At 38.7% G+C, this 17,597-nt stretch overlaps 1 protein-coding gene across 1 annotated transcript; it reads left to right on the top strand.

The window, feature by feature from the left end:
• The first annotated feature begins 34 nt into the window (after nucleotides 1-34).
• On the top strand, nucleotides 35-15,664 carry SLC38A2 (solute carrier family 38 member 2). The gene is made up of 15 exons (XM_062612706.1): nucleotides 35-203; nucleotides 523-604; nucleotides 722-837; nucleotides 3,920-3,993; nucleotides 4,089-4,181; nucleotides 4,378-4,459; nucleotides 7,517-7,599; nucleotides 8,600-8,658; nucleotides 8,786-8,935; nucleotides 9,698-9,777; nucleotides 9,878-9,978; nucleotides 10,366-10,490; nucleotides 11,210-11,354; nucleotides 11,452-11,549; nucleotides 12,261-15,664. Exons 1-15 carry the CDS (start codon nucleotides 85-87, stop codon nucleotides 12,357-12,359), a joined length of 1,506 nt encoding a protein of 501 aa, XP_062468690.1. The 5' UTR covers nucleotides 35-84; the 3' UTR covers nucleotides 12,360-15,664.
• The last annotated feature ends 1,933 nt before the right edge of the window (nucleotides 15,665-17,597 follow it).

Raw genomic sequence — 17,597 nt, 5'->3', positions numbered from 1 at the left:
TGCGGCAACTGACGTCGCCTCCCCACCTCCGCAGGCGCGGCGATTCCCCCCCGCCGCCAAGGACAAAAGAGCGGCCCCGGCAGGATGAGCGGCGCCGAGGTGGGCAAGTTCAACATCTCCCCGGACGAGGACAGCAGCAGCTACAGCTCCAACAGCAACGACTTCAGCTACCCGTACCCCACCAAGCCCGCTGCCATGAAGAGGTGAGGGCGCGCCCCGGCACCGCGCACCCGGCCGCGGCCACCGGCGACACGCTGCAGCCTTTAGTTTAAAACGGCGCCTCGGGTCGGGAGGTGCCGCGTGTCTGGCACGCGTTGCCGACGCGCGGAAGTAAACAGCGCGGTGCTTTGTGCGCTGCCCGGGCACGGGGGAATGAATGAATGAATGAATGGGGCGGGGGGGGTTCCTCTGGTCGTTCCGCTGGTTTTCTGGCTTCCCTTTGAAGCGTTTCGGAGCGGCTGAATGGGAAGTTAACGCGCAAGTTGCCCGTGACAGTCGCTAATGATGCAATGTTTTTTACAGCCACTATGCGGATATTGATCCAGAAAATCAGAATTTCCTGCTCGACTCCAATCTTGGAAAGAAGAAATATGAAACTCAGTATGTAAGTACATACAAGTGGTGTTGCAAACCAGAGCCTTTCTTGCCAATGTTATGTTTGTGTTAATTCTAAAATAAGTGTTAATTTTCCACTAACTATTACCTCTCTTCCTTTTCTCAGCATCCGGGTACTACTTCCTTTGGAATGTCAGTATTTAACCTGAGCAATGCCATTGTGGGTAGTGGCATCCTTGGTCTTTCTTATGCCATGGCTAACACTGGAATTGCTCTTTTCGTGTAAGTATCTTTTGGTTCATAAACAAAAATACTCTTTCTGCTGTATACTAATGGAAAACACTTGATATAGGGGTATGACCTGTCCAAAATACCCATCATTGCCGTAGGGTTCAGAATTGCACTTTAAGATTTTATAGCTTGTAAGAGATTCTGATACATTCAGAAGGACTTGCAGAAATTACACAGATTCATTGCAAGTTCTGCAACCCACAAAACATTTTACAGTGAATTTTCCTTTATTTAGCTGTATTTTCTCCATGAGTAGCTGATAGACTTCCCTTGAAAATTCCATTATCCAATTGGGAAGGGGAGGTGCTACTTAAAATACTGAAGTATTAGCTGTTTCCTTTAGAGTTCACTGAAACTAGTGACAACAGAAATCTTTCAATTAGTGAAAGTGATAATTGCACAAAAAGTACAGGATCAGGCTGCAAACAGAAGAAAAAAGTAGGCAGAAAAGGATTATTTTGCTTGTCTCTTGCAAGCCTGGCTGTTCCTACTCTTAAATATTTCTGTGACCCAATCCTACCAGTCAGGGTCTCCTTTAAGCACAACTAAGTTCAGGAACAGAGATGCACTGTGCTGAAGTACCAGGTTTCTTTACACCAGTAAAGAAGTCTTTTTCAGTGCAGTGCTTTTACTCAATTCAGGGACCTGGTTTCAGCTTCACCTATAAAAATGGCAGTCTCCCTGCAAGGGCGGGATGTAGGCTAACCAGTATATCTTTATTGCGATGTCTGTATTGACAGAAGCTTTCAGGCATAAAATGAGAGTCTGATAATGTAATTGGAAATTACATCAAGAAACAGTTATGTACACTGCACCTAAATGTTTTGGGAAAGTATGTTTTTCATATACTGAAGGCAGTTCAGCTCACACAACATGTAGTATCAGTGTCTGAGTGCAAATGGGAATCCATGGGTATGTTTAAAGGAACTTTGTATTTTTACCATGGAAATAGATAAATGTGCTGAGCTTTCAAGAACAAGTGAAGAGTAATGTTTAGCCTGAAATTTGCTTTACTCTGTTATCAGATTTCCAGAAAGTTGTAGGTCAGGTTTACTTCCGTGCATTTCACAGTATATAGGGGTGGCATTCAAGTTTCCTGAGGAAATTACCAGCGTGTAAAGTTCTGATCTAAAGGATTTTATTTTAAATACATGACAATTTGTTAAAGTTTTACTAAGACTTACACTTATTTAGATGATGCTAACCTGAATGAACAACTTTGTAGCATGATTTCAGAAGAGGGACTTAATTTCTCTACACATCAGTTTCATGCTCTAAAGATGTTCTGCAACACATATAAGATACTCAGTGTAATTAGAACATCTCTGAGGAGAGAAAAATAAAGAATGTGAGGTTCAGTATTTGAATAGATTTACATATAACAAGGATCCTGAAGACAAAAATGTTCAAAACTGCCAATTTAACAATTGGGTGCTGAGGTCGTTTAGTTACCTTTTCATTTCCAGATACTGCATTCAGATCTATTTGTGTTAGTACTGACTCAAAAGATAAACCTTGCAAAACTTGGTGCAGTTTGTACAGTTCCAAGGCAGTCAATCACTGATGATACTGAGGATTTGTGATGACACTGGGGGCATTACAGACATCCTTTAATAACTAGATTACAGATTCAGATCCAGATGCAGTTGATTAAGGCAGTAAATTCTTTGAAGGCTGCGTGAAGTCACTTGTGTCAGTGCTGTGACTTGTCACTTGTGTCAGCACTAAATCAATGGATGATGCGGTATGGAAGCCAGAAACTGCGCTTCAAGATGAGTTTGCTGACTGATCTTGTCAACGCCGTAGGCAGCAATTCAAGTTTAGGACTGAGGGGTCCAAGATCTGTGCTGGTTTAATGAACCTTTCACATCTTGCTGTCCTGTTTTGATGTTTCAGTTACATCCTGGTTAATCTCTGCCTGTCAGAAATACAGAGGTTTATTTGTGTGCGTGTGTTGGTGTTGAATTGGCGCAGTAATACAAGTTTCCTGTACTCCTCATACATTCATCTGCAAAGCTTTTCTCAGATGTTCTTGTTTCCAGTTCTCTGTGCTGTGTTTACTAATCTTGCCAACATCAAAAATTACACAAAATGTAAAGAATTATGTGGGAACTCTAGATGGAGCTTGCCATTTTTTGGGCAGCATTTTGCAGATTCTTAGCTTTCCTGTAAAGCAGAATGCTTGTATAGGTGTAAGAAAGGCCAGGGTTTTTTTTTAATGTGTTGTAATTTTCCACTGTGTTCTTCAGCAGTTGAGAAGTCCCCCCTAGTGTGCCACTGCAGGAAGTGCATTTGTTGTGGGAGAGATGTGTTCTTGAGAGATCCGAATTCTACATGTTGCAAATATGTATTGCATGTAAAGGCTGTGGGGAAGATAAACAAGCTGCTAGCGATTCCTATGTAAGCACACGTGAAGAATAACTTGAGCAAAGAAAGGGTGGTTTTTCTTTCGTTAACATTTTTTAATGTATTTCCATTGAAGACACAGCTCTTGATATATCTGAATTTTCAGTCAGTTCTTTAAGGCTTTTGCAGTTTCGTCTTTATATAAAAAAAGACATAGCACAGGTTTAAGCTGTGAAAAGCTGATTTGTTTAAGACCAAGAGATAATCTTCACTGTAGCTGCAGTTACTCACAATTGGATGGTCAATAGATGGGTTAACTATGATGGGCAATGGATGGTTACTTTTGAACAAGAACAGGAAGGCAGGAGAAATACAGTTTCTTACAATGATACAAAGACCATTCTCATTGACACTGTTATTTATGTCAAATGTAGCCAGTTATAATGGTCTTTTGATGCTTAGGCCACTTAACCCTGAATATAAACATTGTTTAATCCTACACTACAATTGATCTCTATGCCTCTGAAAAACAATTTTGGCATAAAATCCTTTCTAAATTAGTCATTAGTTGGGTTTTCAGAATGCTTTCAACTGGCCTTAGAATCTATAGGGGTTTAAAAGATAATATTTTAGCATGATTAATTTTGATGTTTGATACACCTTTATTTAATAGGGTTACAGTAAGTCATTTATGGCTAGTAAAAATACGCATGTTTTCCTCCCCCAGGATACTCCTGCTGTTTGTCTCAATATTTTCTTTATATTCAGTGCATCTCCTTTTGAAGACTGCCAATGAAGGAGGTATGGCAAACCACTATTTTATAAACATACAGTATTTGTTTCATATGGTATCGTTGCAACACACCCTTCCAATGGATTATCTTGTTTTCTTTTAGGATCTTTATTGTATGAACAGTTGGGAATGAAGGCATTTGGTATGGCTGGAAAACTTGCTGCTTCTGGATCAATTACAATGCAGAACATTGGAGGTGAGGACAAGATCTTAAAATGTTTGTACTGTCAATACTAATTGTTCCCTGCTTATTCTTGGAGACTTTTTTTTTCACACAACATGTCTTCATTAACTGCTTGTGTTCAAGTGAAGTTATGAAACATGTTATGTGATTCTTGCATCTTGTGGCATATTCTATATTTGTAATGATCTATGATGTTATTCACCTACAGCTATGTCAAGCTACCTCTTCATAGTGAAATATGAGTTACCATTGGTCATCAAGACATTTATGAACATCGAAGAGACCACAGGGTAGGTGTTAGAACTCCTCATCAGAGAAACCATTAGGAGAAACAAATACGGAGACTGTATATATATTTACATGAAGACCACGTTCGGTACACCATAGGGTAGCTTCTTACTCAGACAGAGATACAGTAAGTTTGTCCTTCCCCTGAGTGCTCCACATCATTTAGAGCCAGCTGTCCTGGGGAAGGGGTAGAAAAATACAGGTATTGCATCATATTGCAGAAAGCTGTTCTGTAAAGAACATCAGGTAAGTGTTAATGTATGTACCAGTGGGTACATACTCTCAATAAGGGAATGTAAATGCAGTCATGGTTCTTTTTTTGTTTTGCTTTCCTTAATTGTATTCCAACTGTTTTGGACTGATTACTTGGGTTTTCTAGCGTTAATATTGTGGGAAGTCATTAAATACAAGGCTAAAGTGCAGTTATGTAATGAATGTGTTAAGGGACAGCTCCCAGAAAGACATGGGGACTAAACGTTGAACTAAACCAGAGTTTATGTGCCCAAGATTAAAATGGTGGACACATTGCCATTTAGCCCTGGAGACACCTTGACTCCATAGTGTCTTTCCTGCATAGCTTTAAAAGTGGGTGCCTTGGGTAGGGTTCATTTTATCTAACCATACCATCTGAAAGTTAGATTTTGAGCTTATTATTACTCTGGTCTTGCTATAATCAGTGGAGAAAGGTGATCCTCTGTAGTGGTTACTTCAGTGCACCTGGCTTAGACACCTGTTTTGGGCATCTCCAAAGAACGATTTATCATATAGCTCTATATTGAGAGGGTGTGTAAAAACAGTTATCTAAAACAAGATGCCTGACTTCAGATGGATAGAGTTAAGTGCTATAAATCTCACTCTTCAGAGTTGTACTTCTGTGCCTTGTCCTGAAGTGTCCCAGTCTTGAGAGGGCTGAGCAGCTCAAGACTCCAACTTACACCTAAGCCTGAGTTCAGAAGGTAGGCATTTTTCTGCCTGTGTTCCCCAAGGGGTTCAAGCCATTTGGTGGTGTTCATACAGCTTGTGATAGATATTGTCATGACAACAGTGCTAGCCATCTTTTTTCTCTATTTTTTTCTTTTTTTTCTTTTTTTTTTCTTAATGTACTCTAAGAATGCACCCACCCCATTTACTCAGTAATGTAACATTTACAAATTCCTTGCTGGGAAGGTTCATTTCCCTCCTTTGGCTGAATTCAAGTCCTTATTTTCCACTTTTTAAGGAAGTCCCTGGACTAGCCAGTGCTTAACAAGGGGACTTGGGAGGCAAGTCATTATAATTGTCCCCTCATCATAGAGTAATTCGAAATTGGTTGCAGTTCAAGGGGGAAAATTGAAGGCTGTGAATCAGGCTGGATACAGCTGCTGCTCTGCCAGTCTGGCAGATAAACTTAAGAAGTTGCGATTTGTGTCTCAAGTGTTTTCTTGTTGGCTGGCACTAGGCAGCTGTACACTGATATAAAGTAAATCTGTTCTCAGTGCTCTGTCCATTGTGGACCCCATTTAACTGACTGTCTCCATGCATTGCTTAAGGGGAGTCTGGGTGGCTGCCATTGGCTTGGATTCCACTCTGGCAGCCTGGTGCCTAAAATGTAAGCACTTACCTGTTTAAATGTCCCAAAATAATGCTTACTGTAGAAGATACTTTGGAATTCTGAGACAATATTACAAATCCTAGCTCCATTGTTAAAATTTGTTCAGCAGTTTTTAAAGTGCTCAGCTGTGTCTTGAAGCTGCACAATCCCATTCTTTACTTTTCAGCAAAGACAAACTTTTAAGTCCTTGGTCTGAAACTCCTGAGGACCTCCATGTGGGGCTTGCACAGTAACAGTGCATGTTCTTACGGTTATATCAAATGCAAGGAGTCTTTGCGCTGTGGTTTCTTTCAAATTTACCACAAGACTATTACACTTTAAAAGAAAGCCAACAAAAGGTACGTGGTGTTAATGTCCTACATGTCTGAACTTCCTAAAATACATTTTTTACATTTAGTTATCCCACGTAAAACTGGGGAAAGAGATGACCAAACTGGTTTTGCATTTACTACATAAATCCAGAGCAAGTCTGTAAAAGTTATTCCATATTTCCACTACCATATATAGGCTTATAATTCAGCAATTGAGTTTGAATGCACAGATTTCTAATTAGGTTTTCTTTGTTTATCTAGATGGTATACTGTCCATTTTAAAATACATACTGTAAAGACAATACCGTAACAGAGTATATTAACATCTTGGAATAGATGCTTAGTGGTACTTAAATCGCTTAAAGAATGCAGGATGATTCTGTAGAACAGGTGAAGAAAGCAGTTACCCTGCCACAATGAAATACTCAAGATCATTTTTTCTGTTAGTTCAGTGAAATTATATTTACACAGATCTGACTTTGTTTTTCTGTGTTTCAAAGGAAGACGTTAATCTCTTTAACACACCAAAATGTTTTGTCAAAAAATAGCTATTACTTCTTATGGAATGAATTGAATAAAATATCTGAGGTCCTTATCATAGTTTCCCTGCGGAAAAGGACTAAATGTGCCTCCAAGACACTCCCAGTGCTTGTTGGAGTTTTCCCAGCCAGGGGGCTTGAGCTACTGTCTTAACTCCAGCTCTCACCTGTTTTGAACTCCCACAGGGAGCCCAACAGAATTTCATTTCCATTAAAAGTGGATCACCACCCTGCTGGGGCCCTGATATTCCAATACATCTGGAGTGCTGGGAACCAGCATTTAAGCAAATTACTATTTTTTCCATGATTGATCCCAGTTGACTTTTTTTTTTTTAATGTCCAGTCATTTACGTTGCTGTCTTCTGACTTCCAGATGCATATTAATTTTAGAAAAGGACACTAAAGGAAAGGCACAATGCAGGTTTGGGGTGAGATAAGAAGCGATTGTAGGGCTTTAGGTCCATCCAGTAAGTTGAATAGTAATTCTTTGTGACATCGGGTACTACATTTTATTTAAGAAGCCGTATGTTGTAGAAGATTCGAATGAACACTAAACTGCAGATGTCATCATTTTTAAATACTTTGATTATTTACAAATATTACTTTTTTTTCCTGCAGAGAATGGTATCTTAACGGTGACTATTTAGTGCTGCTGGTGTCTGTCATCCTCATTCTTCCCCTCTCCTTACTGAAAAATTTAGGTAAGTGGTAGAGTACCATCAAAAACACTTGAAAATACTGTGGAGAAATGGGTTGATACAATGTTTGAGCCCTGAAGTACCATGTGAATTAACAGCTGCCCCCAAACTTGTCTCTTGGGACTGATCAGTGTTCAGGTCATTGCTGTCAGTCAGCTTAAAATAATAATAGTAATAAAAAATCAAGACAGGTATTGGAAGTTACAGATGTAGTTGTGGAAAAGAAAAAGTCAATAGATATGGTAGCTCTTTAGAACAAGGCTCAGCAGTAACTTTTGTTTGTGTTCTTATCAAAAAGTTTGACCTATTTTGGTCAGTAGTGAAATCATATATAACAGTGTTACTAGCTAATAGTGTTATAAGCTATCCTATAATAGCCAGGGATGCTAGCCCAGGGCAGTTAAATTGTCTTTGCAATGTAAACAGAAGTCACATTTTCATTTTAGACCCCAAGGGGTAGCAGAATATTCATACCACATACTTTAGCTGAAATGTCTGTAATTCAGTGATACATAAAATAGTTCAGTTGGAACAATTGAATTATTGGAATAAGTCAGTTTGTTCAGAGAATCCTGTACTGGAACCTTACTTGCTGAGAGTCTCAATGTGAATTACTTTCTCAAGTTACTACCTTCTACAAATTGAGTGAATCAGTAAAAACAGAAGGGAAAAGGCACAGTGTGTTCTGTTAGAATTTACCCTTTAATCATTCTTGGTATGTAACAAACAATTCACGTAGTTGTTGGTGTGGGAATTCTTTTGTTACTTATAAAGTTGTGTATTACAGACTCACTGTATGTATACACCCTAATATGCCTGTGAGAATTTTTGTTTCTGGGTTGAGATTAGCAGATGTTAATGAATAATTAACTTGTTCTATGTAACACCAAGAAAATGGCAATCTAAAGACATCACTGACAGAATATATTTTGTCATAATGTTATGACTTGAATGGTGTTTCTGTTTATAAACCTTAGATTTCTGTATCTTTCTTTTAACACAGGATATTTGGGCTATACCAGTGGCTTTTCCTTACTTTGTATGGTCTTCTTTCTGATTGTTGTAAGTATAGTCTTGTAGACTTCTAGTGCTTCTAAAACTGCATTTCCGAGTGAAATGAGATAGTTTCTGAGAAGTTTCACATACTGTATTCGTCAAAGTAACAATAACTACATGACTTTATTTCTAGGTAATTTGGAAGATGTTTCAGATCCCTTGTCCTATGGACAGCGATATCATGAACATGACATTAGTAAATGTGACACTGGCGCCTTTGGTGGATCAAAACATAACAAGTGATGATATGTGCAAGCCAAAATATTTCATCTTCAATTCACAGGTAACTGACTAAAACTCAGACTCTCTGTTGAAAATATCTGAGAGACTAAATACATAGCAGATAAATCAGGTCATTTTTCCTTTGAATAATTGCCAAGTTGTAAACTTAGAGATGTGCTAAGACTTTCTGTTCCAGTAGAGTAAGGCACTGTTTACCTCCTGTAGACTGAGTGTCTCCACACTCCAGACACGGAAATTAGAGGAGCTTGAGGTGCCTGACTGAGATGAGTGGCAATAAATGCATCTCCCGTTTTTCAGCACAGCATCTCTCAAGGTTCCTTCAGTTAGTAAAGCATTTTAAGAAGTAGATTGCAGAAGAAGTAAATAGCAAAAGCATTTGGGAAATGTATGCCAAGGTTTGGGATAGACTTTAACTTCCCACTCACAAACTCTTGACTTACAAAATGCTTCCAATTACAGTGGTGTCTTCACACATGGGGAAGAAGCATGTAATAGCCAATACCAAGATCAGGCTATAATGGCTTAAGCCAGTGAGATGCAGAACATAATTCTGCATGCAAATACATTCAGCTCACATTGGACTTCACTGAGATTTGAGAGGGTTTGGTACCTCAGGGTATGGGTTTAAGAAAATATGAACTTGTTTTAATTTTTGCCAAAGTTTCAGTTGTAGAGAATAGCAAGTCTTTATCAAAAACTGACTGGTGCCTAAGTCAGAATGGAAATATCTATGGATTAATTTTTTAAAACTGAATTTCTAATGTCTATTGAGATATTTAAGAAAGATGCTTTTGTTTTCCAGACTGTTTATGCTGTCCCAATCCTAACATTTTCTTTTGTGTGCCACCCTGCAATTCTTCCCATCTATGAAGAACTGAAAAGGTAAATCTTGGATATGTGTCTGTAATGTCCCTACACTAACAAAAGTAATATAAAAGTATGTTCTCATTGCTAACAATGTTTCTTTTCCTCTTTTTCATAGCCGAAGCCGTAAAAGGATGATGAATGTGTCCTATGTATCTTTCTTTGCCATGTTCCTCATGTATTTATTGGCTGCTCTCTTTGGATACCTGACATTTTATGGTGAATACTGCCTTCTTTGCTTTCCTGTAAATGAATTATGTTCTGCAGAGCCACAGTATTATTTTTAAGTTAGAACAAGCAAGCACTTCGATAAGTTCTAAATATACACTGTTTGTTGGGTGGTGGGGTTAATACTTTCATACGTGTACACCCAAAAAGAGACCAGTAGTAGAATTAGGCCAAAGGCACAGAATTAAAATTGGATTAAAACAGACACAGTTCCTTCAAGTTATCCCTGTGTAAAATTGAAACATGCTTACAGGAGCTGTTAAAGCTTTCAATTCATATTGCTCTAACTGTAAAATTTACTTGGGATTTAGAGCAGAAGCAGTTTGTCTGAGAAGTGTGTTAACTACATCTAATTAAAGTACTGTTATTTCTTCATAGGAAAAGTTGAACCAGAACTGCTTCATACCTACTCTGCTTATCTGGGTGCTGATGTTCTTCTTCTGATTGTGCGTCTTGCTGTACTTATGGCTGTAACCCTTACTGTACCTGTAGTTATTTTCCCAGTAAGTAATTTACTTTTTTTTACTCTTACTGCCATTTGTTGTTTTCATCCCTTGCCCTGCTGCAGTTATGTACTGATTTGGTAACTCCTATTTATTATACAATGTTTCTCTTAACTGAAAAAGAATTTATTCTAATAAGCTTGATGAAATAGCTCTATACTGTTAATTCAAATAAATTAAACGAATAGGCAACAATTACAAAGCAGTAGATACAAATACATTCAGTTATATTATTTTCCTGGTATTGTTTGACTGGGGAAGTGGAACAGATTGACCCTTTATGGAAGTACTTGGCACTCGTATATTATCAGCTTACAAAATTCTTTATGTAAGTACATTGTGAATATGGAATTCTGGCCATTTAGGTGGATGTTGTTGAGCAGCATCCTTAGATGTTACAAAAATCCCTGGGGTTTGTTTTTGTCCAAGACAGATGTTTTTCCTCATTTTTCACTCCATTATTGGCTGTGCTTTGAAAATCTAAATCACTGAGAAGAGAAACAGAGCAGTAGACACAGAGCTGCCTCTCCAGTGAAGGACATAAGTATTAAAAAAAGAAAAAATACAAATGTCTTTCAAGTTTTACTAAAATCTGAAATATTCAGGAAAATTGTGTTAAAATACTTTCAGAAGGAAGGTCTGATTCAGGTGACAGTCACTGGTTTCCACAATGAACACTAAACTGTCTGGGTTTTTTTGTTCCTTCCCCTCTTCAACAGATTCGCAGTTCCATTACCCAGCTGTTGTGGGCAGGGAAGGAGTTTAGATGGTGGCGTCACTGTTCCATTACAGTTGCTCTTCTGGCCTTTACCAATATGCTTGTTATCTTTGTCCCTACTATTCGAGACATCTTTGGGTTCATTGGTAAGCATTTTCACATCGATTCAAGTAGTCTTAAAAATCTTGGAAACTGCCGTTGCAACAGTTTATGAATATTTATTTCTATGCTTTTTTAATACAGGTGCATCTGCGGCTGCTATGCTGATCTTTATACTTCCTTCTGCCTTCTATATCAAGTTAGTGAAGAAGGAACCAATGAAGTCAGTGCAAAAGATCGGGGTATGTATAGCCAAATATGAATGGTTACACTTGTACTAATTCAGAAGAACTTGAGTTTCCTTCTTAACAGTTCAAGAATTTTGAGGTCCTGGTGAAGACAGGCATTGAACTGGCATTTAATGTTATCTTAGTTAACACATGGGAGTTGCACAGGTACTCAAAACTGAGGAAATAAACATCACAAGGCTCAGTTCACTTCAGTGACTTTTCTCACCTGTCATCCCCCAATCTCAACAATAGTTGGGCCATTCTGTTGCTGACAAGAACCAAATTTCAACAGGTTACCCTTAAGAACTGTACTAAAAAAGTCTTGTTATTCTCCTTTAAATTTTCTTTCAAGACTTACTTACGTAATTTACCCCATAAAAGCTGACCTCCACCAATTGTTTGGGTCATCCTGACTTATCTTGGACATACTGACTCAGAATCAAATCTTAGATACACTAAGTCAGAACCAAGTCAGCGCAGTGGCATACCCTGGCTGTTATCAGCAGCTACATTTAACTTCCCTCAGTTGAGGATGAGGTCTGCTCTACTGGAGATAAATGTACTTTTTTATTTGGAAAAGGACCCCAAGTATGAAAAGGTTCCTAACTGCCTGTTGTTTACTATGATCTTGTGTCTCTTTTACTTTGTGCCATAAATGCACATGACTTCATGGGTGTAGCAGCAGGATCTGAAACACTTCCTTTATGTTTTCTTTCTTTCCAGGCTGCATTCTTCTTTCTAAGCGGTATACTTGTGATGACTGGGTGTATGACGCTGATTATTCTAGACTGGACCCAGAATGTTGCATCTGATGGCCATTAACTGTCCTGGTTTAATCTCTAATGCTCCACTTCAGATGCCAGTGTTCACTCAGATATCTACTGAGAATGAAAATGAGCTATTCAGCTTCCTTTAAAATGCAGATTCTTTGTTGATGGTTCTTCTGATTGTAGAATACCCGAACTCTTGTTTTTAAGAAACTATTCTGCATAGTGGAAGTGGATGCTAACATCAGACCAACGTGAGTGTCTGGCTGAAGGAAGTGACAACTTTATTCCATTCCAGAGAATGGACAGAAAACTCTGTAGACTTTTATCAAGCCATGTTTGGCTTTCGTCATTGTTACTTGGATATTTTGTTATTTTACTTGAATGTGCCTAATGGAACCATTTGATGTGAGAAATAACTCTTTAATTTACAGCGAAGTGTTTAACCAATGAGAGAGAGAGAGAAACACTATTATTTTTTGTACCAAAAATTCTTATGGACCTCAAAAGCACTATTTTGGCTTTAAGAAACATTTTTCTAAAACAAATGAAAGAATAAAATAGAAGAGCTCATAAAAATATTAAATCAGTGTCCTAAATTAAGTCTGGTTTGCCTTTCTGTAGAGGCATAACTAGAAGTAATTTTATTTTAAAAAGTACTTTTAATGACCAAACCAGAAAATGAACCAATTCAAGTCAAAATTCTCTAATGATAACTGCTTCCCATGAAATTCCCTTACTTTGAGGTATAGCGAAAAAAAATCCTGAAAATCATTTGTCAGCTTACTTAAATTAAGTAACTACAGTTACCTTAGTACCCAAAAATGGTGTGGAAATCCAATTTTCCAAGCTTTAAAAAAACACCCTTTAAAATGGGTGCGATTGAGGAAAAACATAGTTAATTTAGGAATTGTAAAGTTGGCGTTGACATTTCCCTTCTTGAGGTACTCAATAGTGCAATTGAGTAAAACAGGGTTTGGGGGGTTTTTGCTTTTTTTTTGTTGTTTCTGTTTTTGGGGTTGGGTTTTTTTTCCTGTTGTACATATAAACTGAATGGCACTGGAGCATATGTTGCCATTGATATAAAACTCCCTCTGGGAGTTCTCTTATTACTAAGGTCCATTGTCAGCTGTAGCAATGTTTGTTGGGGTTTATTTTCTGTCCAATCTATCTTGAAACACTCTGTAGGAAAACAAAAAGGTCCTCATGTAGTTTACTAGTTGTATAATATTCAGAAACTGTACAGTATTTCTCAAATTACTCATCCGTTAATGGATTCTGAATTACTTGACTATTCTGTTTCTGAGTCAAATCCACAAAATAACTGCACCAGTATTTCATGCTTGGTACAAACTCTCTTCACATACACAACTGGGATTCCTCTTCCAATTTATACTGTATAGTATTAAAGATAACCTCATAGGCTGGATAGTCATCTCATACTTGTTTGCTTCAGAAATAGGTAAGTTTCTTATGAGCCCTAGCTAGCTAGCAGATGAAACAGGTGCTGTATGGTTGTGATTAGCTGTTTTGTTTTTAGTGCATGTTTACCCTTTCATTCTTATCCCAGGTTGAAGAGAAATAACACTTGTATAACAGCGTACTTGGCATATAAGAGGTTCTCAAACACAACAATATTGGGTACAAAAGCCTAGATAGAGATTATTAATGAAATAATCATGGCAATGTGGTCAGCTGTCTTCATCTGACATGATGCTTTAAGAACCTGATTTACTAAGTTCCACTTGGTCATTGTGTCAGAGGGAACAAGGAAGGGCCTGTAATCCACTGATTACACAGCGCCTGAGACTTTTTTTGCTCTTGTAGAATTAATTGGGAACAAATCTAAATGACAGTCACCATTTGGCAGATAATGTCAATCTCTGCCCAGCCATTTAAAATCTATGAAAAGAAATTGCAGGTATTTTGTATTGATACTTCTGCATGACTGTAAGTACTGGTCACTAAGCCTGTAGTATGAAACTGTAATGAGAAGTTAGACTCCTCTTCTGTTTTTTGTATTATCAGTTCAGTGGTACTCAACTGGCAATTAACAATCCTGGAGTCAGCACTACCTAACGCTCCGTAGGTACTTCTCTGCCTCAGGTACTGTACATCCATGGCTGACTGACCGTCCCATGGTACCTGATCTTCACAGAAGTGCTGAGCACATACCTCCTCAGTACTTTGGCAGCTTTTCTTCCTCCTCTGCAAACCACCTCCAGCAGAAAGGTGGAAGAGGATTAAAACATCTACCTTGAGCAATTTGTAGCACATAAGGGATGAAGTGCTTCCCTTGCCAGTATTTAAAAAGAGAGAAACAGCCTCCTTTCTCTTCGTAACCACAGAAGAGCAAGGAGGTGTAAATGAGAAGTTACTGCACCGTCCTCTCAGCAGCCAAAGAGGAGGAAGATATTTGAGATGGCACCTCATACCATACCATATATGTCACTTAATTCTCTGAATGTAGCAATTTCCAGATTTTACATGATGTGTTGTATTGTTCGATGACTGGTTCTCCACCTGCAACAGTTGAGTTCCCCTTGGCTGGGTTGGTTTCCAACATATGATTTATTTAATTACATATTTTTTTCCAAACCTGTCTGCTTAAAAGTTACCTACATTACAAACCACCTAAAAAGAGCAGCTTCAGTATTAAACCACTGTTTTGTCACCTCAGACATTACTGTCTTCCATGATATTTCAGTCATAAATATAACATGTTATTTATAAAACATTAATCCATTAAAACTAAACCTATTTTTCAATATTTATGATAGTCTATGTACATAAAATTGTATGTGTGTATATACTGTAAGTAAAATGTATATAATGTAGGTTTGGAATCCAGGATTTATGTATATATTCCTCTCTCATTACTGATTGTTGCATCATTTCAAGGAGTAGTTCACATTGTCCATCTGTATAACAACTGTCAAAGGAAAGATTCTTTTACAGCAAAATGTAATGCTTGCAAAAATGGCAGAGATGTGTTACGCCTACGGTGTGTAAGAAAACACTAAGATTGTATTTATTACAAATGTATATGTTGCAATAAACACGGGAGTTACTTGGGTCCATAAAAAGCATCGTTCAGGTTCATGTATACTTTTCCGCTACAATTTACCAGGGATGTGATGATTTCCTGAATGCAGCAACTTAACAGCTTTTAGGATCTAACATATTTGTTAGGCCACTGAATTCAGGCATCCTGCGGTACATCCGTGTACATATGTAAATACCCACCGTCTTGTTAGAGGCCAGCAGTCTAGCTCCAGTTGTTGGCAGGGAGTGCAACACAGTTTCAATGAAACATTGTATGTTTGTTTTAACTGAAATAAATAAACAGATAATCCTAAACACTCTCATGGTGGGTTTTTTTTGGGGGGTAGGGTGTGATCTGAATGACTTTCTTTAAAGACTGTATTAAAAGACGTGTATCTTTAATTTCATGCATGTTCAACTTCTTTGTGAGCACTTTTCAGGAAGGAAAGATAAAGCTCAGAGCTAAGTGCACCATTTATGACACTACACAAATAAACAGAACAAGTCTGGACATAAAATGGGAGATTAAATGCTGCAGGGAACCTTTATGTTTTTTTTGCAGTACAGGCGTATCTGGAGACGACTCAATGTGTTAGATCTTGCATGAGTAAGTCTTGCCAAAATCCTAAGCCATTTTCCTACGAGTGAATTTCTAGGAGAACAACTGCTTCTGTTTAAATTTGCAAAACCAGTGTGTCTGTTTCACTTCTGCTTTAGCAATTGGGTACAAACCAAGTGCAGCACCTAAGTTCTTTGTTCTCCTGAAATCTGTATCAATTTGTATGAACCTTTATCTTTCCCGAATATTAAGAATTGGGTGTAAGAGAGGCTCGAGGTGTGTTACGTACACAACAAAACACCTTATGAAAGGAATAATAAAGAGGCATAGTTAAGTACCCTGAAACGCCTCCATTAAGGTTGCTTTAATTACATGATGGCACAGTATTTTTCCTTGGAACCCCCACCGAGCAGCTATTCATTATTTCATTTTTCATCACATTTTCTCTGTTCTCAGTGTTTATGTATTTGGTCAAAGTCCAAAGCCCATCCCAATGCAAAATGAACATCCTCATTTCTCTCTCATTTTAATGTCTTTGCAAAACACAAACGATCACTTATGTTGACACTGTTGCAGGCCTTTAAGAAGGTGTTAATGAGGCTACACCCTTGGGGACCCAAAGTATGGTGAAGCAGCCAGGCATTTGAGCCTGTAATTTAATGTCCATCACTTGCTTATTTTGTATTTCAGCATTTGCTTATATGCATCTACAGCGTAAGTGCAAGCAGGTTTTGAGTGATCACCGTTCTTGAAACAAGAACCCTAAGTATCAAGTTAGCCACTTGGAAAGGGGGGTCTTGTCTGGAAATGCTCGTTCTCATAGCTTGCCTACCATCACATGAATTGCATAGCAGCAGAGAAGCCCTTTCCCTAGAGTGCTGCTTGACCAGTTGAACAGTTAAGCCCACCTCTCTGCAATCTGGCATTTCCACCAGCTCCAATAATGTGTGAAGTAGTCTTTTCTGCACGCTTTGAATTCCTCTCAAGAGCTGGCTCACCCTGTACGATAGCGAGGTGATGCAACGATGTAAAAAAAAAACCCAAAACATAGAAACAGAAATGACGTTGTGTGACAGCATCCAAAATCCCATGCTTCAAACCTCTTCACCCACCACAAGGCCTTTGCTCCAGAAGAGGGATAAGCTCTCATTTAGAATGTATTCACAATGCTGAGATTTGGGAACCTTTTGAGGCCCCTACAGGTGAGAGATGTCATCTTTACTTACGTCTGGTTCCCATGAAGTTTCTCTCTTTCTTCTCCCCTGGCTTTGACAAGTCTGTTCTGTCCCAGGATCATGCCTAGGCTCCTCACCCCCAGACATTCCTGCAGTGGCTGGATTGCATCAGGTCGTGCCCTCAGGTCCCTGTGGCTTAGCTTGCATACCTGCTTGCAGGGCAGCACAGCTCCCATGCAGTCTCTGTGCCCAGGTTTCCTTTCTGGAGACAGGTGTCTGCCCAAGTTTCAGCATCAGAAGGAGCTGAGCTGCCACAAGGGAGCCCAATCCTGTCCCTCTGGGAATACAGGCATGATCCCATCTCACATGCAGACGTGCCCAGCGCTCACTTCCTCTGCCTTCCCGGTCTCTTGTGTTTCACTCTCTTGAGCATGACAGTCTAAACCCCACCTGCTTTCACATTCATTTCCTCCATCTTCTTGCATCACTGCTTTCGGCTGTCATAACGCAACTC

This window comes from Pezoporus occidentalis, unplaced genomic scaffold (assembly GCF_034315485.1).
Source record: "Pezoporus occidentalis ecotype Australia unplaced genomic scaffold, CSIRO_AGI_Poc_V1 ctg100, whole genome shotgun sequence".
NCBI lineage: Eukaryota > Metazoa > Chordata > Aves > Psittaciformes > Psittacidae > Pezoporus > Pezoporus occidentalis.
Note: the sequence above shows the minus strand (reverse complement) of the source record. Positions and strands in the feature narration are given on the sequence as shown.

What these genes read in the sequence shown, in the direction of transcription:
- SLC38A2 (XM_062612706.1), top strand. Translation starts at nt 85, where the DNA reads ATGAGCGGCGCCGAGGTGGGCAAGTTCAACATCTCCCCGGACGAGGAC. An exon ending in GAAGACTGCCAATGAAGGAG is followed by an intron (nt 3,994 to 4,088) that starts GTATGGCAAACC and finishes GTTTTCTTTTAG; the next exon opens with GATCTTTATTGTATGAACAG. An exon ending in TACAATGCAGAACATTGGAG is followed by an intron (nt 4,182 to 4,377) that starts GTGAGGACAAGA and finishes ATTCACCTACAG; the next exon opens with CTATGTCAAGCTACCTCTTC.